The sequence below is a fragment of the Pan troglodytes genome, chromosome 9 (assembly GCF_028858775.2).
Source record: "Pan troglodytes isolate AG18354 chromosome 9, NHGRI_mPanTro3-v2.0_pri, whole genome shotgun sequence".
Lineage (NCBI taxonomy): Eukaryota > Metazoa > Chordata > Mammalia > Primates > Hominidae > Pan > Pan troglodytes.
In genome coordinates this window covers 122,151,275-122,174,042 of record NC_072407.2, presented here as the reverse complement: position 1 = coordinate 122,174,042, position 22,768 = coordinate 122,151,275, and the positions used below count along the sequence as shown (strand labels likewise).

General features: G+C 55.3%; 1 protein-coding gene across 1 annotated transcript; it reads right to left on the bottom strand.

Moving 5' to 3' along the window:
• Positions 1-3,212: 3,212 nt before the first annotated feature.
• Positions 3,213-22,539, bottom strand: OAF (out at first homolog). The gene is made up of 4 exons (XM_001166728.8): positions 21,906-22,539; positions 7,421-7,555; positions 6,158-6,338; positions 3,213-4,285 (listed from the first exon to the last, which is right to left on the bottom strand). Exons 1-4 carry the CDS (start codon positions 22,134-22,136, stop codon positions 4,011-4,013), a joined length of 822 nt encoding a protein of 273 aa, XP_001166728.3. The 5' UTR covers positions 22,137-22,539; the 3' UTR covers positions 3,213-4,010.
• Positions 22,540-22,768: the final 229 nt, after the last annotated feature.

Below are 22,768 nucleotides of genomic sequence, written 5' to 3'. Positions count from 1 at the left end.
AATAAATCTTTCTGTGTGTGTGTATCTTACTGGTTCTGTTTCTCTGGAGAGCCCTGGCTGATACCACAGGAATATGAGAGAACGGGAACTTTCAGACACTGCTAGTTGTGTGTAAACTGGAACAGCCCCATCTGTAGGGTGATCTGACAGCATCTACAATGTTCACGCCTGTGACACAGACATTCCAGTTGCCTGTTTTTTCTCTTCTTTTTTTGAGATTGAGTCTCACTCCATCACCCAGGCTGAAGTGCAGTGGTGCGATCTTGGCTCACTGCAGCTTCCGCCTCCCGGATTCAAGTGATTCTCCTGCCTCAGCCTCTCAAGTAGCTGGGATTACAGGCGCCCATCACCACGCCGGCTAATTTTTGTATTTTTAGTAGAGAGGGGGTTTCGCCATGTTGGTCAGGCTGGTCTTGAACTTCTGACCTCAGGTGATCTGCCCGCCTCGGCTTCCCAAAGTGCTGGGATTAGAGTCAGTTGCCTGTTTTTTCTATTCCTGCCTACAACCTGGCTTGTAAGAGCAAGTCACAGTAAACAATTCGATTTTCCATCAGTAGCCAAATGGCCAATAGAACATTTGGGAGAATATTAGGCGATTAGACATGGAATGCCAGTGTTGGGGAAGACCTTGGAGATAACCCAGTGAGACCCTCTCTCTGATGGGATGTGTGTGACCCACACAAGGTCACACAGAGCTGGGCCCCAGCAGGTGCCCATGCTCCTCAGATACAATGCTGGCCTCGAGCCTTTGGTTCTCAAGAGTGGCACTTGCCCTCCTTTTTGCCGGAGTCCTTGTCCCCTCATCCACCAGAGCCAGGTCCAATAAAGACCCTGGGGCAGAGGTCCTCCAGGTGTGGCCCACAGTTCCCCCACTGAAGGCCTCCCTTGGCTAACAAGCCTGAAGGGAGAGATGCCTGAAGAAAACCCTCAGGAACTCCACAGTGAGGTCCAGCCCAGCCCGGGTGAGGTTGCCCAGGGAACCAGGCACAACTCATCCTCCCGGCTTGCAGCAGCACCAGTCAGGGCTGGGTTTCTGGCCTCCCCGAGGGTGCTTTGCTTACCCTGGCAAAGGGAAATCAGGCACTTCTTCCTGCCAATTCTGGTCCCAGGAATCTTTGGACACTGTCCCCACCACCCCCTGCCCACATGTTCAGTGATTGCTACTACAGAGACTGGCCCAGCAGGTGCTCTACCCTCCACACTCCTCCCCGTCCCACCAAAGCCTAGGTCCCCTCCTGTGGGCGAGCTGTGCTCTCGGAAGTTCTGGCTGGCCAACCTCATAAAGCCCTTTGGGTTAGGAGGGGGTGTGGAGTAAGAAGGACAGGGGTTGGATCTCAGTTCTGTTCTAACAAGATGCCTGGACTTGAACTTGGGCTGGTCACACAATTTTATAAGGGAGCCACATCTATAAAATGTTACAGAGTCACTACAAGGAGCCAATGGCCAATTTATATGAAGGCACATTGTAAACCCTAAAGTCCGCAGAGAAATAAGTACTGATATTACCACTCCCAAGTGTTTTACACGGCCACAAAAGCCTCCTGCGATAGGGAAGTCTTATCTCAGTGTTTGCCAAACAGCTGACCACCTACGTCTATTTCAACAAGCTCCTAAGTGATTCTGATGCACACTAAAATTTGCTTTTCAGCAAAGAAGTGACTGTCACGGCAGGATTTCAGGTGCTGTGACAGTCGGGCTAAGGCGGTTGGACGAGTGCTTTGGAATGGTGGACTCGAGCCCTCGGATGTGGCCCTGTGGGAGGTGCCTACTTTGCAGAGTGTTAAGGTCAGCCCAAAGTCTCAGGGATTCTTCCCATCACCATCCCCTGAGGCTAAGAAGGAGCCCAAGGCAGCTGGTGTCTGTAGTGATGGTGTCCAGAGCCCCCTCACTGCAGGAGCCAGACAAGCTAGGAGGTGCTAGTCAAGGAAGGTCAGAAAAACACTCCAAGTCTTGAAAACTTTGCTTTTTAAAAAAGCATTATTTTTGGTGACTTGGAAATCAGAAGGGAAAACATACTGATTTGGGGACTCCCCTTCCATCAACAAAGGCACACAGGAGGTAGCAGGTGCCTTCTCCAAGTATCCCTCGCCCACCGGGAGCAGTGGCTGGGGCTAGGGATGGAGGCCCTGGCAGAAAGGGAAGGAGAAAAAGGACTGGGGGGTGACTGATGGGACAGCTCCCTCCCCATCCCCCAGCAAGGCTGAGCTGGTCCTTGAAAACAGGTTCAGAAGGGAGGTGTGCCCACCTGAAAAGGTTATCTCCCCGCTGACCCTCAGCTCAACCAAGGCCAAGCAAGCCCAGCTCCCTCAACCCTCTGGCCTGCATGACTTCAAGGGGCAGTTGCAGCCTGTTCTGGGAGTTCTGGGAGCAGAGTAAAGGGGATCGCCCTGCAAACCCCTTCCCTCGCCAAGGCCTTCAAGGAAGGATCTGACTGTCCCCATCTCTTCCTTGAGAAAGTTGGGTCCCCTGGGGAACCCATGAGACTCTTCCAACCCCTAAAACACTCCTGCCTCCACCTTGCCAAATTGTTACCATCTTCCAGCCTCAACCCACACCCCAACTCTTCCAGAAAGCCTTTCCCAATACCTGCAGCCTGCACATCCCTCGCTCTGGAACCATCCAGAACCCTGCCCGGCACTTCCTATTACAGCCTCTTCATGTTGAAAGATACTTTGGAAGTGAAGAGCCTTCCAGATGTCTGATTTAATTGAGTCAGGCTTATAGCTGCAGGAATGTCTGCTTTTTTCACTAATAGTAATGATACTAGGAATGGCTAACAGCACTATGTGCTAGATGCTTGACATGCAAGAATTCACTTCAGTCTCTTAAGTAAGCTCATTTTATAGCTAAGGGAGTGGAGGCACAGAGAGGTCAAGCAACTTGACCCATGGCTGCACAGCAGGTAAGTAGCCGAGCCCAGATCTGAAGCGGGGTTCCAATCTCCATCCCATCTGTTGCCTTCGCGCTGGCTGTTTCTGACTGGCTTACCACGGTTGCAGCTATGTCTGTCTCATTGTCTTGGGTGCAGAAGTTTTATCTCATCCTTCCCTAGTAACATCTTCCTTCTCCTCCTTCCTTCCTCAAATGGCTGAGCACACAGTAGGTACTTTCGAAGCTGTTCCAAGATAGGCCACTGCTAGGGTGTGGGGACACTTCTGACACCAGGTGGCAGCATTGGCCAAAAGTTTTCTCCAAACTCTGGGTCTCATCAGTCAAGTAAAAACTTAAAACGTTTATTTCTGGTAGAAATGATAAATACTTTGCATTAAAAATCTGGAATTCAAGTTTTCCTTGTACTTCATGCTCCCTCCCTGCCCCAGAACCTTACAAAAATATTTCTGTGTAGAGAGGGAAAGAGCTGGTGCCTGCTCTGGAGGCAACGTCCAGGTCCGGGAAAGGCACTCGTGGTCTGATCTGTCTCAGTGGTGGGAGATCTCCACTCGCCCCACAGGCAGCCTCGGGGCCAGAGATGAGAACATGCTGTAATCCAGTACAGGGGCTGCATCGTGGGTCCCCAACAGCTCCTTCTTTGGGGATAGTGAGCCCCTTGTTGGGGAGTAGGAAGGGACTGAGGGGCCAGCTCCTTCCAGATGTGTGCATGGGGAGGGGAGTTGTGTCTGGGGAGGTGGGTGTCCAGGTATAGACTCCTTTTAGGGTCTAAACATTTAAGGAGTTCAACAGAACCACCATAGGCCATCACGTTTTGGCAGCTTGCAAGTGAACACTCCAGGGGAGATGCAGGAGGGAGGGGTGTAGGTCTGGGGAGCCCCTCTCTCCCTCTCTGCCCGCAAGGAAGGCACAGGGTGGGAATGGGGGTGCCTTCATGAGACCCCCCTGCCATGCCACACCCCCTTCACAGTCATGTGAGATGGGGCCAGAGGGGCCTAGGCTCTAGGGCCAGGGGAGTGGGGAGGGAGGGAAATAAGGCCTCAGGTGGGGGTTGCCACCCCCTCTAGTGGCTGGTGAAGAGCAGTGGGCCCAGAGCAGGCACCCGCCAGGTTGCTCCCACCCTAGCCTGGGTAGGGATCCTCATCCCAGAGACACAGCTGCCTCTGGGGCACGTAGAAGTCGAAGCTGTAGCTCTTCTGGCAGCTGCGGATGCCACACTTGTAGGGCGTGGGCCGGTCGCGGCTGTGGCAGTACTTGAGCATGCAAGGGTACCAGGCCAGGCTCAGGCCATAGCGGCAGATGCAGGGCTTCCCGTGGTCCCCCACCTGCCCGCAGCGAGGCAGCTCCGCCTGCTCTGAGGCCTTGGGCAGAGCCTCGAACACAGAACTGTCCACACCTGGGGGAGAGAGGCAAGGATCAGGGAGGGAGGGAAGGAGCTCCCCTAGCCAGAGGCCGCTGCCATTCCCCACTTGGTCTCCTCTGTCATCCCACAGGCATTTACAGACACCTCCATTTCCAAGCTTGCCATGGGACACAGAGGTAAGACCTGGTTACTAGGCTCCTCCTTGCTGGGCTCGTGGGAGAAACAGATTAAATAGGAATCACCCTCCTCTATGGCATCAACTGTGTGCTACGGGCTCTACTTACAGTACCTCCATCAGTCACCCCATGGGCTAAGTATCGTCATCCCTGTTTTACTGATGAGAACATCGACCCAGAGTTTAATGATCTGGCCAAGGTTTCAAGGCCTCCACTCGACCACACTGCCACCCAATGCTTTAAAAAATCACCATACTGGAGTGTGCTGAGACAGAGGCGTGGGGAGACAAGGTTGGAAGTCAAGGAAGGCTTCTTAAAACAGGTGACATCTGGCCGGGCACAGTGGCTCATGCCTGTAATCCCAGCACTTTAGGAGTCTGAGGCAGGTGGATCACCTGAGGCCAGGAGTTTGAGACCAGCCTGGCCAACACGGTGAAACCTTGTTTCTACTAAAAGCACAAAAATTAGCTGGGCATGGTGGCAGGCACCTATAATCTCAGCTATCCTGGAGGCTGAGGCAGGAGAATTGCTGGAACCCGGGTGGTGGAGGTTGCAGTGAGCCGAGATCGTGCCATTGCACTCCAGCCTGGGGGACAACAGTGAGACTCTATCTCAAAAAAAAAAAAAAAAAAAAAGTGACATCTGAGTAGGGCTAGGCAGAGAAGGGCCAGCAAAGCACACCCACAGAGGGGCAGGTCAGGTCAGGGTGGCCAGGGCTTGGATCAAATGGGAAAGTGTGCATATTGGGGCGCTGGAGGACACGGAAGGTACCGGCCCTGATTAGGCTCAGGGGCTGTATGGGACGGGCCAGCTTCTGGAGGACGCTTACGTCAAGCTTGCAGCATAGTCTGGGGTGCAGGCCATGGGGGAGGGTGTATGTGTGTGGGGGGCAAGACCACAGCTCGGTTGGGTATTTCTAAATCTGGGCCTGCCCTGGGAGGAGCAGGCATTTCACCAGTGCTCAGTTGGCTGGCAGAAGGCACAGGGGCTCAGAGTTGGAATGGCGCCATTTCCCTCTCCCCTCCACACAGGGGACCTGAGGGCGGTCCTGGGAAAAGTACCCAGAGAGGGGTCAGCGCTGAAGTCACAGAGGTCAGGAAGGCAGGGACCATGCAGTATGGAGAGGAGCTTCCAAGGATCTTGGGGCAGAGATGCCGGCACCAGGGAGGGCCTGAAGCTGATATCTGAGAGGTGTCAGTGGAGGGGGGCAGGGTGTCCTTGTGCCCCACACCCATGACAGAAGACCCCATCTCTGTGTCCTCACTAAGGGCAGGGACAAGGGGAAGTACCTGGGAATCTCCCTCCACAGGGCCTAGCAGAGTCTGTGTGCCCTGCCTGGAGCAGGGCCCTTTCCTCTGGCTGAATCTTCTCACTGAATAATCACACAGGCGCCATTTCCTCCAGGAAGCCTTCCCAGACCAACCGTAGCCTGGTTTGGGGGTCCCTCCCTGAACGCCTGTAGCTATCATGGTATTCTATCACACTTAACTCTGTGCAGATCTACCCTGCTGGGGGACAGGAACTGAGTGTCTACATCTCTGATTCCTGCGCCAGTACATCTCTGTAGGTGTTCAGTAAATGTCTCCTGAACAAAGGAAAGGCTAATGATGAGACTTGGCTAATGATGAGACTCAGCTAGTGATGCTCCTGCCCTCCTCCACTGCTCTGTGTTGTCTCCCTGTCCCCTTCCCTCCGCCCAGCAGCGGGCAGTGCCCAGCTCCCAGCTGACCTTGCTCCAGCCAGAACCGGACATCCTCCTGGCGGGTGTAGATGGCATCCACGGCCTCGGCACATACGTTGTGGAGATGGGGGCTCAGCAGCGCCCCCTGGCTGAAGTTGACAGCGACATCCATGTGCAGATGCTCCAGACCCCGAACCTCCTCCGCCTGCCGCACTGCCCGGGGATTTTTCTGTGTGTGGGAGAGAAGTCACTCCTACCTGGCTTCAGAATGCTCCCTGTCCATCTTCCCCTGACCCTCCAGAGTCAGGCGAGCCCAGGCTGACTGCCTTTAGAACGCTGGGGCCATCTGCAGGGTGGCAGCCCCACCCCTCTCCAACTGGCAGTGAAACTGATGCCTAGAGTACAGTCGAGCCTTTTCAGCCTCTATCCAGAATGGACGCTTCCCAAACTATGTGTTGGCCACTGGGCTGACCTCTGGGGCCTGATGGAGAATGCTGAGGTGTGGATGGGAGGTGGAGGTGGGTGAGCCAGGCGAGCTGTGCCAGGGCATATGACCTCTGGAATCACGTACTTTCCAACATTCAGGGAACCAAGTCCCTTTGGGAAAGCAGGCAAAGCGCAGGGGCGAGGAGGCCCCCAGGGCAGGCTCTGCTGGGCAGGCCAGGGAACTCAGATGAGGCTGGGGCAAGACCCTGGGTCTAAGAAGACAGCAGGAGCAGGCCGGCAGCTTTGAGGGTCTTGAACACTTCACATATGTTAGCTCACTGAAATCCCCCATAACCCAGTTGCAATGAGAAAGTTGTGGCTTTGAAAGTAACTTGTCCAATGTCACCCAACTAATGAGTGACGGAGATGTGATGTCTGATCTGACCTCAGAGCCCAAGCCCCTAGCCTGTCACACACGGGGAGGTGCTGGAACCAGACGGGAGAAATCTGAGAGTTGGGGTTCAGTTAGCGATCTGCAGCTCTAGGGTCAGGTTTGGCCTGGGGCAAAATCAGGGGCTCAGGACTCTTGGGTGAATGGGGTACCAGGGATGAGGGCGGGTCAAGGGCCGTGGGTCCAGGAACAGCGTGAAGATGAGGAGCTGGGTGGGAGGCTAAGGTTGGGGAATCAGAGCTTAGAGCTAGGCTGGCTGCAGGGGTCGGGTCTGCAGGTCAGGATCTGGGCCGGGTCTGCGGGTCGGGATCCGGGCCGGGATCTGGGCCGGGTCTGTGGGACGGGATCTGGGCTGGGTCTGCTGTGGGTCGCAATCTGGGCCAGGTCTGCTGCAGGTCAGGACCTGAGCGAGGCAGGCCTGGTGGGGCACTTACCTGCCGGAGCTTGGCCATGGCCTCACTGGGGATGATCTCATTGTGCTGCAGCTGGGTGACAAAGCAGAGGGCCTGGAACTGACTCTGCCCCTTCTCCAGCTCCCCCAGGATCAGGGCCCGGAAGATCTTCACATCCTGAAGAAGGGCAGGAGGATGGGAACAGCTGGAGGGTGCGGGACCTTCCCACTGGCCCACCAGGTGCTCAGCTTGGCCCCTGAACAGGATGCCTGGACACTGCCCGGCAACAGACACCTCCCTCCTGCTGGTCTAGGAATTTTTATCTTTTCCATTTAAACCCATGACTTAAAAGAAAGAACACATCCCAAATGTTCCAAAGCCTCCTGGAAAATTGACAAAGTGAACCACTAGAGTTTTTCCCAGCTGATGATTCCTCTCGGCAGAACCCCTTAACGTCACCCTGATCAGGGTGGGTCAGGGCCTCTACAGGCACCTGATCAGGGGATCATGGAGGAGGGCTGGACTTTTCCAGTACCGATTCCAGAGTTCCTCTCTCTGACTTTTTTTTTTCTTTGTAGTTGTAATGGCTAGAAATCTTAGACATTCTTATTCAGTAGATTTGGGGAGAGGTCTCAAGATGCCCTTGGTGCTTCTGATTGGCCAGGCTCCTGGCCACCGACCTCTGAGTGAGTGGAGTGGTGGGGCCGGGAGGGGGTGAGGGCAGAGTGGGAGGCTGGCTGCAGCTGTTGCAGCCTTCCGGCCTGAGGGAGCTAGGATGCCTCGCCTCTTCCTTTCCCTCCCCACTTCCCCTTTCCCCCATGGGGTCGCTAATGGCATTGCCGCAGTCCAAGGGCTCCTTCCTGTTACTGACTCACTGTGTGAATGGGGGGTCTGCAGCAGGATGGAGGGAGTAGAGCTGTAGGGTGGGCTGGGGCCCCCTTCCCTATCTGGCTGCTGGAGCCCTGTGCTCTGCTCACCTGTACCGCTCACCACATGAGAAGTGGCCCCTTGCCTTCTTACCCATCTCTGTGACTTGATTAACTCTGCTCCCAGTGAGAAGTTAGTGGGTCCCAGTCAGAAGTGGTCTACATCTGTCAAGACCCCTCCTGTGGTGGAGGCACCCTGACCTCAGTGACCATTCTCTGCTGGGAACCCCTATGTCTCTGCACTGAGACTTAGAATGACAGCTCTGTGGATCCTCTATTAATGCCCGGGCCCCAGCCCCCCACCACACAGTCACTGAGTACTTGCTGTACACCCGCGAGAACAGAAGTGTCTCAGCAACAGGCTCTGAGCGGCCCCCTTGGAGTCCAATACATGCGGCAAGGGACTCACAGCTCCGCCCCGAAGCTGCAATGTATTAGTGAGTCCTCCAGGCTTTCCCCTAATTTCTCTGATGTGTAAAATGGGGATGATCCCAGTTATGTGACAGGGTTGTGGTGAGGACTAAGTAAGTTATCTGGAAGATTCTCACATGGGGTCAGCGCTAGCTGGGATTACTCTTGTAGGTGACCAGCAAGCATCGTAGGTGGTCTGCAACAAACGAGTGCATGTCATCTCATAAATGCCCATGTATTTCTGCAGTCCTTTAACTCTACAGAGTTTCTCTTACTTGCTTTTATTGTAAATGATCTCTGGAACGATGAGGTATGGAAGTATAGGGGGAGGTTTTCCAGAAAGGGAAACTGAGGCTCAGCTGTTGAGGAAGGTTCCATTAGGTTCCTTATGATCCCAGAGATTTGTGAAGAAGGTGAATCAGAGCTCAGCCAACCCCTGCTTCCTCTCAACAGGAAATCCCTTCTTGGTCATGATGCTGCAATCTCCTTGTCCTGCCAGCCTGGGCTATCTGATCCTCCCCTCACTCAGGTCGGCTGAGGAGAGATGGGAGGCGGCTCTGCCTGTAGCATATTCCATTCTGGGCTCAATTCCTGCCAGGTGAGACTTGATACCAGACTTCCCCTGCTAGAGCTTGAGCCAGGCCATGTCCCTGGCAGGATCCCCCAGGAAGGATCCAAAAACCACTTCCCTGGTATTTTCAGCTCTGACTCTTTGGAGAGAAGCCTATCTGGATATTCACAGCATCTTCTCCAATACCGCAGGTGCATGAAATATCCGGAAGTCTCAGGGCTGCTCAGGGGTCTCTTTGCTTGGTGACATCACATGACTACCGTTGGCAAGAGAAGGTATTTGAACTTTCAGACCAGACTAGAGGATGAAAGAAATCTATTTGAGCTTTTTTCCTGCCTCTATATTAATAATGTCATCAATGACAATAACAAAATGCTGTCAAAATGGGAACTGACTGGGGGTGCAGGAAGGGAATGATAATTTCTCACTGAGAGGATTTCCTCTGTATCTCCTATTTGTATAGGAAAAAAAGTTACTGAAATTTGTAACTAGAAGAGAAAAAACATTGTTTCCATGGGTCAAAAGGATGTATGATCCTCTTTAAAATCCTTACAACAGGCGGTAGGAGCTATGATTGTTACCGAGCTTGGATTAGGTAACCTGTTCAAGGTCATGGACTAAGAGGAAACATAGCCAGGATCTTAACCCAGACAGTCTGACTTCAAAGCCTGAGCTCTCTTAACCAGAATCCATAATTGCCTCCTGGATCAGCTAGTCTCATCTCCTTGATGCTCAGCTAAAGAAGCTGGAACTCGGGCACACAGAGGTTGTGCGGTCTGCCCTTGATGCCTGAGGTGGCCAGCAGCAGAGGTGGGATTAGGACCCGCTCCCCATCATGCCCATCTGGTGGCAGCCTGCCTTAAGTCAGCACACCTGCCTTGGAATGTGGCGGCTCTGGCTCTTGGTTCCTGCAACAACCAAACAGCATGACACAAATAAGAGGAGAAGAGGAGGCAGGAATACCCTTCTAACCCACCTGCCTGCCCTGCCAGGACTTTTTTTTTTTGTTTTTTTTGTTTTTGTTTTTTTGAGACAGAGTCTCGCTCTGTCACCAGGGTGGAGTGCAATGGCGCGATCTCGGCTCACTGCAACCTCCACCTCCCGGGTTCAAGCGATTCTCCTGCCTCAGCCTCCTGAGTAGCTGGGACTACAGGCATGGGCCACCATGCCCAGCTAATTTTTGTATTTTTAGTAGAGATAGGGTTTCTCCATGTTGGCCAGGATGGTCTTGATCTCCTAAGCTTGTGATCTGCCCGCCTCAGCCTCCCAAAGTGTTGGGATTACAGGCGTGAGCCACTGCGCCCGGCCTCTGCCAGGACTTTTTAAACTGCAAATTCTCCAGTCTCTCCTTTGTGTGCATGTTTTTTTTTTGGAGACTGAGTCTCATTCCATCACCCAGGCTGGAGTGCAGTGGTGCAGTCTCGGCTCACTGCAACTTCCGCCTCCCAGGCTCAAGCAATTCTCTGGCCTCAGCCTCTGGAGTAGCTGGGATTACAGACATGTGCCACCATGCCCAGCTAATTTTTGTATTTTGTAAAGACAGGGTTTCACCAGGTTGCCCAGGCTGGTATTGAACTCCTGACCTCAGGTGATCTGCCTGCCTTGGCCTCCCAAAGTGCTGGGATTATAGGCGTGAGCCACTGCGCCCGGCCCTTTCGTCCTATTTCCCCAGAAAAGCACATTCCACTTGCTGATCCCTGAGAAAGAGCGGGCAGCCCTACTTTCTGGGTCTATTTGGTAACAGGACTCCATCATCCTGACCAGTGTCCCTCCCGCTTTCCACTCCTTGCACCTCAGACTCCCTGGCAAGGTTCTGGGGCCCCCTCTTCTTCCAACCTTCACAGGGAAGGGTGAAAGTCCCCTCAGATGCTAAGCCCAGGCCAGATGGAAGCCTGGCTCCCAGCCTTCCTCCTTGCCCAGGAATCTGTTGGGATGACGTACTTCACGTGGCCTAACACCTAAAGCAGATGCTTAGCTGGGGAAGAGCCTACAACAGGGACTGCAGGCAGGCTCCTGAGGCTCAGGACCCAGGATAGGGCCCCCAAGATGGGAGGTTGTTATAAGGCTCCTTCTCCCACAAGCTTCCAGGAACCTCCAGCCTACCTGGAAGAACTGGAGCATACTACATCCAGGGCCAGGATCTGGGCCACGCAGAGGGTGTGGCAAGTACCCTGGGGAAATAGTGTTTGCTAGGGTCCTCATCTGTAGTTTTAAGTAAGGAGTAGGTAGGCTCTAGGATAGCACAGAATTTAAGAACAAAGGCTCTGGAGCCAGTGTTACCCATGTTCAGATCCTGGCTTTGCCTCTGCTGGCCACATAACCTTGAGGGGATTTACTTAGCCTCTCTGTACCATAGTTTCCACATTGGCAAGCTGAATAAAACGATAGTATCTACCTCGAGGGACTGTTGCAGGGAATAAATGAGTGAAAGGTTTCAGAACACAGTGGGCTGAACTTTCAGTTTCTCTCTTGTGGCTGCAATTCCTGGCTCTATGTCTGCCTTGCTCCACCTGAAATCTACTCCACTCCTGAAGACCCAGGAGTTGAGATTGTTCTCTTCTAGATGTACCTACGGCCTAGACAGGTCAGGTGACTCCTCTGGGGCTTGCAAGTAATCAGCCAATCAGTGGGAGAGCACTGATTAGCAGGACATGGGGCAGGGCCTTCACAAACACCTGGGCAGGGGAGTGGCCTTGGCCAAGACACAGATTCCTGTTTTCCAGGGGATGGTGGAGGAGGCTGACTTCTGACAACTCAAGTCAGCAAACAATAGGCCTAGGATTGAGGTTTACTCCAAGTGCAATGGAGGTAAAGGGTGGATGAGGGAGTGCTCGTTGTCCCCTTAAGGTTGGGGCTGGGGGTGGCATGAGGGAGGGAAGACTTCGCACAGTGAGGGACTCCTCATTGGCCCTTGACAGTTAAAGGATGGAGGGCTTTCCAGCAATGAGGCATTTACCGAAGACAGCCAGGCATGAGTCTCCCAACGCCCCCACCCAATCATCCCTCCATGCTACTATCACCCGAGTGGCTGAATGCCCTTCAAGGGCTCCCTTTGTCCTCACCAGAAAGCCTAACCCCAGAGCCTGGCATCCCAGGTCCCTGCTCACAGCAACTGTTGCACTTCCCATGCAATGAACCGGAGAGCTTGTAGTTCCCAGAATGAGCGATGCTGTGTCACCCCTAGGCCTTTCTGTGAGCAGGTTCCTCTGCCGGGATGCCCTGTGCTCAGCTGTCTCAGCTGTGCCTTGTGTGCAGGGCACAGCTCACAAACGACCCTCCTCTGACTGCCCTCCCAGTGCTGCCCTCACCAGCCCTTCTGCAGAGTTGGCCAATCCCAGTCGCTGCCTCTAGAGCACAAATCCCACTGTCTACTCCCACTGTGTTTGTGCTGAACTCTTTACTTGTCTTTCTTTCCAGACTCAACTTGAGCCAGGAAAAGTGGCTTGCTTGAAGTGCATCCCTGCCCCCTGGAACACAGCAGGTGCTCAATAAACATCTGATAAGGAATACATGAAGGGTGAATGAACAACAGCATGGAAGAGTTCTCTGAGAAAAGTGGTGGGAATGTACTAGGGGAGGAGGGGAAGGGTCGTGAGTGCTGATGAGGCTGGCAAGGGGCCAGGACACAAGCAGGACGCAGGGTCTGAACCAGGCTGAGGAGTGGGAGGCTTCCTCTTGTGCATCTCTGGAAGTCATTGGTGGGTTTGAGCCTGGGGTGACATGAGGGACCTGTGGTTTGGAGCTGAATCAGACTCCGCCTGAGGTTGTGAGAGTGCCTTGGATCTCAATGCCCTAGTCAGATGGTCTCTGTCCTCATGGAGCACCTTCTGCCCAGGCAGTAAGTCATCCAGGCCCTCTGTGACCTGCCTCTGGCTCAAGAGCAGCGACTCTAGCCTATTCACATGGTGACCCTGGGGTCTGTCGCACAGCTGGGGCTCAATGCTTAGTAGCTGGAGGAACAAATGAATGCTCTAGGGCCTCCATCAACCCACTGGCCTCCAATGTGCAGACACTCTTTCTTCTCGGCCTTGCCTGCAGCTGGGCTCCTGCAGGCTGGTAGTGCTACAGCTGCTATTTTGGTGTCTAGAAGGTTTAGGGGATCATCTAGTTCATGGCCCAGTGAGGTTCCAGCAGGGAAGTAACCTTCATGAGTCACACAGTGGCAGAGCCAGGGCCAGAAGCCTAGACCTCCTGACTCTGAGTCCAGTGATCTTCATGCTTGTCCTGGCTCCCCTCCGTAGCCCTTGTCCAGATACTCAATTCCTCCCTGTGCCCATCCCAGCCATGCTGTCTGACTGGGATCCACCTGTGTCTCCAGAGGGAAGGCTGCTCTGGTTCAGCCGCACTGGGGGAATGCGCTGAGAGACGGCAGAGCACCCCTGGGCAGACATCCTGTGCTCAGCACTGAGGGTGGGGAGGGAGCCCATGGATCCCAGGGGATAGCGGGGCTGTCACACCAGCCCTGACTAGCTTCCAGACTCAGATAACATTGGGAAGAATGAAACAGGCTGTTTTGCCACAGCCTCAGCCGCTGTTCCTGGGGGTTTATTTTACTCACGGCCGAGCCTAATCCGAACTGATGCACAGGCTCACACAGCTTCCCCATTCGCGCACACCGTCCTCTTTCACAGACAAGCTGGGTCTCAGTCTCCTTCCCGCAAGGTCTCCCAGTGGCTCCTGTTCCACATTCCCATTCCCTCCACAGGGGCGCATCTGGGCCTGTCTCCTCCCTCAGTCTCCCTGTTCCCGGCAGAGGCGGCTCCCCACCCTCTCATCACACCCCTCTCCGCAGTCCCCACGCCCACCCCCCTGTGAATTCCCCATCTCATGCCCAGCGTCAGGGCACACCCCGCATCACCCTCCTCACTCGCTCGATTCTCCTCACACGCCTCCTCCCGACGCCACTTCTCATAACATGTGTACACACACACACACACGTGTACATGCGTGCATGCGCAGGCACACACTCTTACCGCATGTCATCACCTTGCTCCAGCCTGCCCGGTCTCTTCTGGCACCCTGCCTTCCCATCACGGTCCCTAGCTGGCCCCACTCTCCAGGCGCTCTTCCTCAGCCCCTCCCCAGAAAGCCCTGGGGTTTAGGGGGAGGCCCGCCTGCAGGAGAATGGAAAGCAAAGGGGGCCAGGGCAGCAGACTGCTCCTTCCCTCCACACCCTGCTTCCAGCCACCACTGTCCAGTGCTGGTCACGGCCCAGGCTGCAGGTCATCGCTCTAGGGCCACACAAGCCACTTGGCCCCCTCCCATTCTTCCAGCCCCCTTGCTCCTGGACAGCTGGCGCTCTCTCCTGGGAGTGTCCTCTGCCATCTTGGTCTCCTTCCTGTCACACCAGACAGCATGATTCTGGGGCCCAGGCTGAGCCAATCTAAATATTTATTCCTCTGCTCCTGGCTGGGGCTGCTTTATGGCTAGAGAAGGGGCTGGCTTCGCTGGGCTGGTGAGGGGAGAGGGGGTTTAGCCTGCAGAGCCAGCCAGGAAGCAGTGCCTTCCTAGCCCCACGGCAAAGCTGGAAGCACTCTGGCTGCTCTGCCCAGGCTTCTCGAGCAGGAACGGGGTGGATGGATTCCACCCAAAGCCAGGCCACGCACATCCCGAGGCCAGTGCCCAGGGACCTAGGCCGCCCCATGATGAGATGCCAGCATCCCCTCAGGGCTAGGCCTGGACAGAGGCTGCTTGTCTTGGGGCATTAGCACAACCACTCACCCAGAGCAGTGCTCCTGCCCCCAGCCCCTCCCCAGAGCAGTGCTCCTGCCCCCAGCCCCTCCCCAGAGCAGTGCTCCTGCCCCCAGCCCCTCTCCAGAGCAGTGCTCCTGCCCCCAGCCCCTCCCCAGAGCAGTGCTCCTGCCCCCAGCCCCTCCCCAGAGCAGTGCTCTGTCAGCCGAATCCCAAAGGTCACCACTGTCCTGACTGCTGCAGGAACAATGTGAGGCTTTATGTGGATCAGCTGCGCCCCACTGTGCTGCTGACTCAGTGCTCCTAAGATGGGTCTCCATGCTTCCCTCTCACCCGCACTCCCAGCCCTGATGCCTCCCTTGCTCCCTGCCCTTTATCTGAATCCCTAGTGGCAGCCACTTCAACATTTGCCAACTTCAAGGATGTTAGCTCCTCATGATGCTTTGGTCCCTACAGCAGAAAAGCAGCAACATGCTTAACGGTGGGGTAGACGGACCTCCCGGCCTGCGGGCACTGGCACCTTGCTCCTCACATGCCCACGCGGGCCTCTGTTCTGCGAAGGGCCTCTTAGTCACTGCGCACACTGAGCCCCGAGCATCACACTGTTGTCCCTGGTGTACCGGCAAGGAGCCTGGGGCTCAGAGAGGTTAAGTGACTGGCCAAGTCACACAGTGGGTAAGTGGCAGGAAAAAACGTACATAGTGATTGCTCACTAGTGTCTGTGAGATATTTTCTTTTCTTTTTTTTTGAGATGGAGTCTCACTCTGTTGCCCAGGCTGGAGTGCAACGGCGTGATCTCGGCTCACTGCAACCTCTGCCTCCCCAGTTCAAGTGATTCGCCCGCCTCAGCCTCCAGAGTAGCTGAAATTATAGGCACACACCACCATGCCTGGCTAATTTTTGTATTTTTAGTAGGGACAGGGTTTCACCATGTTGATCAGGCTGGTCTTGAACTCCTGGCCTCAAGTAATCCGCCTGCCTCGGCCTCCCAACATGCTGGGATTATAGGCATGAGCCACCACACCTGGCCTTGGTGAGATATTTTCCAAACTCATCCCCCTCACCCAGCTCCCCAAGAGGCCATGCCTGCAACTCCTCTCTCCCCTGCATGGACTCTACTAGAGGTAAGAGCGTGGGGGAAGTGGTCCAGCCCACGTCTGTACAAACGAGGGTCTCTGTGGATTTGTTCCTCTGCACCAAGGTTTTTTCCAGCCTCCTTCTCCCCTCCACCTCCCTCCCCAGGGTTCTTTAGCCTACTGGAAGGAGCCCACTCATGGTACCATGGCAGACAGGCAGTCAGGATATACTGGAAGGAACCCTGGGTCCTAATCTGGGATCATCAGCTGCTTGATCTTCTCAGCCTCACTTGAGAGCTCCAGGCCTCAGCCTGCACATCTACACAGAGAGGCACCATTTGCCTCCTGCTGTCTATGGCAGTGAGGATCAGATAAGACCATGTGTGACACGAGGGACTGCTCAATGGGTGATCTCCAGACCCTATGCAATCCTCACTTCAAGGCTGGGCCCTCCGCCAGCAGAACAGGAGTCTGTCCTAAGTTTATCTCCACCACCTCTCTGTGCCTTGGGAAGCCTGGGAGGGAACTAACTCACTTTCCCCACTAGCTTCCCAGCAGGATCCTCCATTATCCCAGGTGGCAGTCTTCATGGCCTACCGGGATCTTTTGCTAGGACTCCACCTGGACATAGCATTCAGGGGCGGGAGATGCTGGCCAAGCTCCAGGGAGGGGGTCTGAACCCTCAGGCAGGGCTGGCCATCCTGATCTGAGGAGGAATTCCTCACACGCAGAGGAGGGACAGATATTAGACCCAGGAGCCCCATGTCAGTGAGCCTGGTCATTCCATCTGGCGACTTCTTGTAAATACCTGTGAGGAAATGCTCTGAGCTCCAGAAAAGTCTGGGCCTCTCCCGAAAGCACCTCCACTGCCTTCTCCTCCCCAAGGAGACTTTCCATCCATCAGATGCCTCCACGCCAAATCTTAAGGGTGCCAACACAGACAGGGTAGGGGCAGACTGGGCCCTGAAAGCTTCTCGGTCCCACGTCTACGTGCTGTGATATCTCCTTGGGATACACGTTCTTAGGTGGCAACGTGGACATTGCACATTCCACATCTTCACTGACTGCACCTCAAGGCTTCCCGTGTTGCTCCCCTACCCACAGACCAGGCCCCCCGGCACAGGGGCTCTAGCATTCTTTGGACTATCCCTTCCTCTGGCTCCCACTCACTCATCAGTGCCCAGGACAGGGCTCAAGCTTCCATCCTCCATGGGTCCTTGTCCCTTCGAAGTGGCCCTGAGCTGACCCACACAGCTGTACGGTTCCCCTTATCTTGCTTATTCCCTCCAAGGCTCCAGCTGTGGGCCTTCAGGATCCCCTCTTTCTACACTTTTGGAGTCTGTGTCTCCCTATCCTCCCTGATGCTGGGAGGGGAAAGGGACCCCCACCGCCCACCACCGTGATGCCATCACACATGACCTTCTTCATATCTGTCAGTATCACCCTCCCCATCCGGTCAGCCCCAAGGCAGGCAGCCTGGAGCGTGACTCATCCTCTTCCCAGCTTTTGGCCACTTGGACTAGGGGACAGAGGTGAAAGAGAAATTGGCAAGAATACCAGCTTCCAGGAGGTAGACCAGAAGGGCTGTCAAACAGCCAGTTTAGGGAGAGGGGATGGTGACACACCTATGATTAGATATGCCAGTGATTATGTACATCCAGGGCTAATTACACCCATAGGATGTGGAGTATAAAGGAGAGTGTTGCCCACCAAGGGCGCGCTGTGAATTAGTTTGTGTACTGAGGGCACACAGCATTAGGCCCGAAGTATATGTGCTGCTCAAAACACATTAGGATTAGTGTGGGTAAGATGACAGGTTTCAAATATGTGACTGAGTTTGGGCCCTACCCTCATTTAACCTGAGCTGGCTCCTTCTCCAGGTCCCCTCCCCTCCCCTAGAGCAACTGCGCCAGTGGTTCCCAAACTTTGCTGCACATTGGAATCACCTGGGTTCTTTTGTCACCCAGACTGGAATGCAGTGGCGCGATCCTGGCTCACTGCAACCTCCGCTTCCTGGATTCAAGCGATTCTCCTGCCTCAGCCTCCTGAGTGGCTGGGACTACAGGTGCATGCCACCATGCCCAGCTAATTTTTTTTTATTTTTTATTTTTTAGTAGAGACGGGGTTTCGCCATATTGGCCAGGCTGGTCTCGAACTGCTGACCTTGTGATCCGCCTGCCTCGGCCTCCCAAAGTGCTGGGATTACATCACCTGGGTTCTTTAAAAGAAAAAACAAAACCAAAACGACTGCTGCCTGACTCCCATCCTGAGATATTCTGATTTCACTGGTAGGGTGTGCAGCCCAGGCACTGGGAATTTTCAAAGCTCCCCAGGTGATTGTGAGGTGCGGCAAAGCTGGGAGCCACTGAGCTGCAGCATCCTTTCAGAGCTGTGGCTCGGTCAGCCTGATGGCCTTCACTCAGCCTCTGGGCAGGGCTTGCAGTAATGCAGGATGGCCATCTGATAGCTCCAAGCTACTGAGTCTGCAAGCCTCACCTGGGCTCCAGGCTATGTGTCCTCCAGTGGGTTGACGACTGTGACTGCTTTGCTGCGTCAAGGTCCAGAGTAGTAGCGTGGGAGAGAGTTAGACTGTCAGAACTCTGACGCGGGTAGAGACAAACAGGTGGGAAGGGCTGGAGAGAGGGGGCTGGATAGGGTTGGGAATCAGACAGAGGCCTTGGTCCCATCCCACACAGGGAGGCTCACTGCTGCCCTGGGTGGACTGTCAGGACAAGGATGGCTGCTCCTGCTCTGAGGGGCTGACCAGCAATTTTGGCACTTCAAGGAGAAGGTTACGATGAAGAGCTCAAGGCTCCTCCAGGCTCAGTACTGACTTTTCTGCATGACCTTGGGTCTGTTGTTCAATGTCTTTGAGTCCAAGTTTAGCAGAGAGGATCCTTGCTGAAATGCTGTGTGAGCCACAATTGCAAAGCTAACAGCTCCTATGTCTTGAGCCCTTAACACAGTATCTATTACAGAGTAAGGATGTCATAGGCACTACTAACTGTGGGATATGTGCTATTATTATCCCCATTTTATAGATGAAGAAATGAAGGTCTGGAGAGATCAAATAGCTTGCCCAGGGTGAACCTGCTAATAAGTGGTAAACCAAGTCTGTCTCATTCAGTCTGGACTGTTCTCCCCAACGTGATCAAATGGCAAACAAGGCTCTTCCCAAGTAGATTAGGACTTTTCCCAAATCACTGCAAATGAGTTTGGTACAAGAAACACAAAAAGCATGACTTCCCAGGCTGGAGTGCAGTAGTACAATTGCAGCTCAGTGCAGCCTCAGCCCCTGGGCTCAAGTGATTTTCCTGCCTCAGCCTCCTTGAATAGCTGGGACTACAAGGCACACACCAGCGTGCTCCGCTAATTTTTAAATTTTTTGTAGAGACAGGGGTCTCGTTTGGCCTGAAGATTTCATATTCCTGGTTTCAAGCGATAAGCCTGCCTCAGCCTCCCCAAATCCTGGGATTACAGATGTGAGCCACCACACCGAGCCGAAGTCTTTTTCTTATAGGAAAAATCATTCCTTCTAGACCGAACTTTCTTACGGAAATCTGACAAACACTATGAGGCATGAGGCCTTGAGAACTGAGAGGTGACCCACCCTAGAAGGATTTGGACATAGAAGCTGCTGTGGCCAGTGCAGGCAGTGAGTGAGTGGCCTGGGTGAGGGTAAGGCTATTCTCCCCCACACTGCACTCTCCAACTCCACCCCGTCCTAGGCCAATGGAGAAACCTGGAGTTAAAGGGACTTGGGAAAGCTGGTTTCCTTTCGGTGTCTTCCACTCCCAATTCCCTCCCTTGCTGATGAAAATGGAGATGCCAGAGGTGGGTATGAAATGGTAGCTTCTGGGCCAGAGGCTAACCTGAAAATCAGACTTTAGAAACCTGGGCGGAGGTCTGAACCACTGTAGAGATTCAAATGAGGTGCTCACAGTCTCCAGATGCATTTTCTAACTGGGCAGTCAGATGACCAGCATACCCTCACTCCAATCCCCAGCACCCCACCCCCGCCATCAGCCACTACTGCCATCACATCACAGCTACCTGGGTACTTCTTAGCCTCTCCCTTCAGATCACAGCAATAAAAACCTTCCAGCTGTAGCTAAAGGCTATAAAAGCTCAGCCCTACCCATTGCCTTTCACTGTCCTGGCCACAGCCAGGGAAGTCTCTCTGCAGGATTCTAGTGCAGCCACAAGATGACATCCAGTGGGCAGGGGGGTGGGAGCCTCACAGCCTGGCCTAAGGCTAACTTTCAAGGACAAAGGGCTTGGACAGAAGATTAGATCCCCGATTCCTGATGGATCCAGCCACTAACATAGATTTTTCAGGAACAGAACACACTTGATAAAATTCTCCTAGGGTTTAGGTGGGGAGGCAGGGTGGGGAAGCCGACCCTATCAGCTTCCCTCTCTCTCAACCTGCATCTGAGAGCCTAGCTTAGGCTTGCGGAGTAAGGATGGGCTACAAAGTCTTCCCATTTGTGAACGCTCACTACCCCACCCCCCATCTGCCTGCTTATGTCCAATGTCAGTGCCAACTCTGTGGCCCTGGGGCAATCAGCGGTCAAGCCTCACCCCCCAACCCCACCCACCTCTAGCGGTCAAGCCTAACCCCTCACCCCTGCTAACTATGGCAATCTGGCTGGGTCCCTAACTGACTTCCCAAACTCCGCCACCTCTCCTCTAAAGTGCCCTGTCTCTACGAGGGAGGAAAGACAGGCAGCTTCAGCAAGGGTCCCCGGGGCCCCGGGCTCCCCCAGCTATCTAATCTGCTTCACCCCTGCACTCCCCCAGGGACAGAGCCTCACAGGGCCTCTCTTTAGCTGGGGGAAGGAGACAGAACGCTCCTTTTGAATACCTAAGACTTACCCACCCTCTTTTCCTCCAGCTTTCCTGCTGCTGGGTCACTGTTAGTCACTCACCATCCAGGCCCATTTCCTGATAATCCCCCAGCCCCCTGGGTGCAAGGCCCTTCTTATTCCCTCCAACACAGACACACACACACCAAGAGCGGGCTGGTCTCTAACTCCCAAACCCTATTCTGGGACGGGGACACACACACACACAGACACACACACACACACACACACACACACACACACACACACACGGCTGGTCTCTAACTCCCTAACCCTAATGTGGGCCAAAATAGGGGGGTTGGCTCGCTTCCCTGCCAGGCAGAGTGAAGGGCAGCACTTCTCCCAGAGGGAGGGGGCCTCAGCTGGGGTCTCTCTCCAGGATCCTCCTGCTGCAAGCGCCCCAGCCTTCCAGACCAAAGAGGAGACAGGGCTTCTCCCGGCTTGAGAGGGACCAGGGGCAACCAGCTCTCCCCAGAAAAGTGAAACAGAGGGAGAGGTGACAGAGGGACTCCAAAATGTCAGGGCTGGGAGGCCTCGCAGACCCCTCAGTGCCCTGTACAGGGGTGAGAAGCCAGGCCCATAGGAGGAAAGAGGCTTGCTTGCTCTAGATCACACAGGGAGAACCCACAGTGAGAGCCCACAGCGAGAACACTTCGCCTAGGACTTTCCCACTAGAGCACAGGGGAATGACTCCAAGAAGGGAGTCCAGTCGTTAGTAGGAGTTCTGGAGGAGGGTTAGCACCTGGGGGGCTCTGGGAGCGCTGGAGGAGGGAGTGAGAAAGGGAAGCAGAGGGGTTCTTTGGAGAGAATGAAGGGGTGGGCCCTGGGGAGTGGGCAAAGAGGTGTAGAGAAGAGCCCGGCGTGACCTTGGGCCAGCCGCGTCTCCCTCCTGGGCCCGTCTTTCCGTCTGCAGGCAAGAGAGCGCCTGGGATCCCGGGGGGCTCAGGCTTGAAGGTGCCACCCCGGCGAGTGAGGGCGCCTCACCTTCTTGAAGTCGGCGGTGAAGGAGACGAGGGTGCCGTCGGGCTTGCGCAGCTCGAGGCTGATGCTGTCGGCGTCGCTGTCCGCCTGCAGGCTCTCCTCGGTCACCTGGCCGTCCGGCAGCCGCACGCGGACCCGCAGCTCGGCCGGCGCACCCGTTCCCAGCAGCGGCGCGAGCAGCGGCAGCAGCAGCAGCAGCGCAGGGCGCGCCAGGGGTACCCCGGGAAGGCGCATCCCCGGGGGCCGCTGCCGTCCGCGGCCCCGGCGCGCCGCGTGGGGGCGGGGAGAGGCGCAGGCAAACTTCGCCCAAAGTTGGGGGCTAGTTCGGGGCGCCCGGGAGCCGCTCCGCCGGGGGCCTTGGCCGCGGGGTCGCCCGCGAGGTGGCGCGGACGCACGTGGGTAGCGCTCAGCAGGGCGCCCCCGGCGGCCCCGAGGCGGAGACGGCGCTGCCCTGGCCCGGCTCCGCGGCCCCGGGCTCCAGCGCTGCGAGCCTGTGTTTTGCACTTTTCATTCAATCCCACCCCCCGTCACTTCCTTCAGAAAACAGAAACCACCAGGACCCGCCTTAAAGAGACCGCGCACCTCGCGGCCCTTAAAGGGCCCGCGGCTGCTCTCCGCGCTTCGGCGTTGGCCGGGCAGGGGGCGGGGAAAGGGGGCAGCGGCTCCGCGGCTTTGTGCAAGCGGCCTCCTCGACCTCCCTCCCGCCCGGCCGCGCGGAGTCAGCGACCCAGGGGGTGTCAGAAGTTTGCTCTCCCGGCAAATCCCTTCATTCCAGCAGGGGCAGGACGGGTGACTCTTCCCCCGCCCTGCACCGCCACCCCCCCCCCCCCCGCTTTTTTTTTTGGCTTGCTTTTGTGCCACGTGGA

What these genes read in the sequence shown, in the direction of transcription:
- OAF (XM_001166728.8), bottom strand. Translation starts at nt 22,136, where the DNA reads ATGCGCCTTCCCGGGGTACCCCTGGCGCGCCCTGCGCTGCTGCTGCTG. An exon ending in CCATGGCCAAGCTCCGGCAG is followed by an intron (nt 6,339 to 7,420) that starts GTAAGTGCCCCA and finishes TCCCACACACAG; the next exon opens with AAAAATCCCCGGGCAGTGCG. An exon ending in CCGGTTCTGGCTGGAGCAAG is followed by an intron (nt 4,286 to 6,157) that starts GTCAGCTGGGAG and finishes TCTCTCCCCCAG; the next exon opens with GTGTGGACAGTTCTGTGTTC.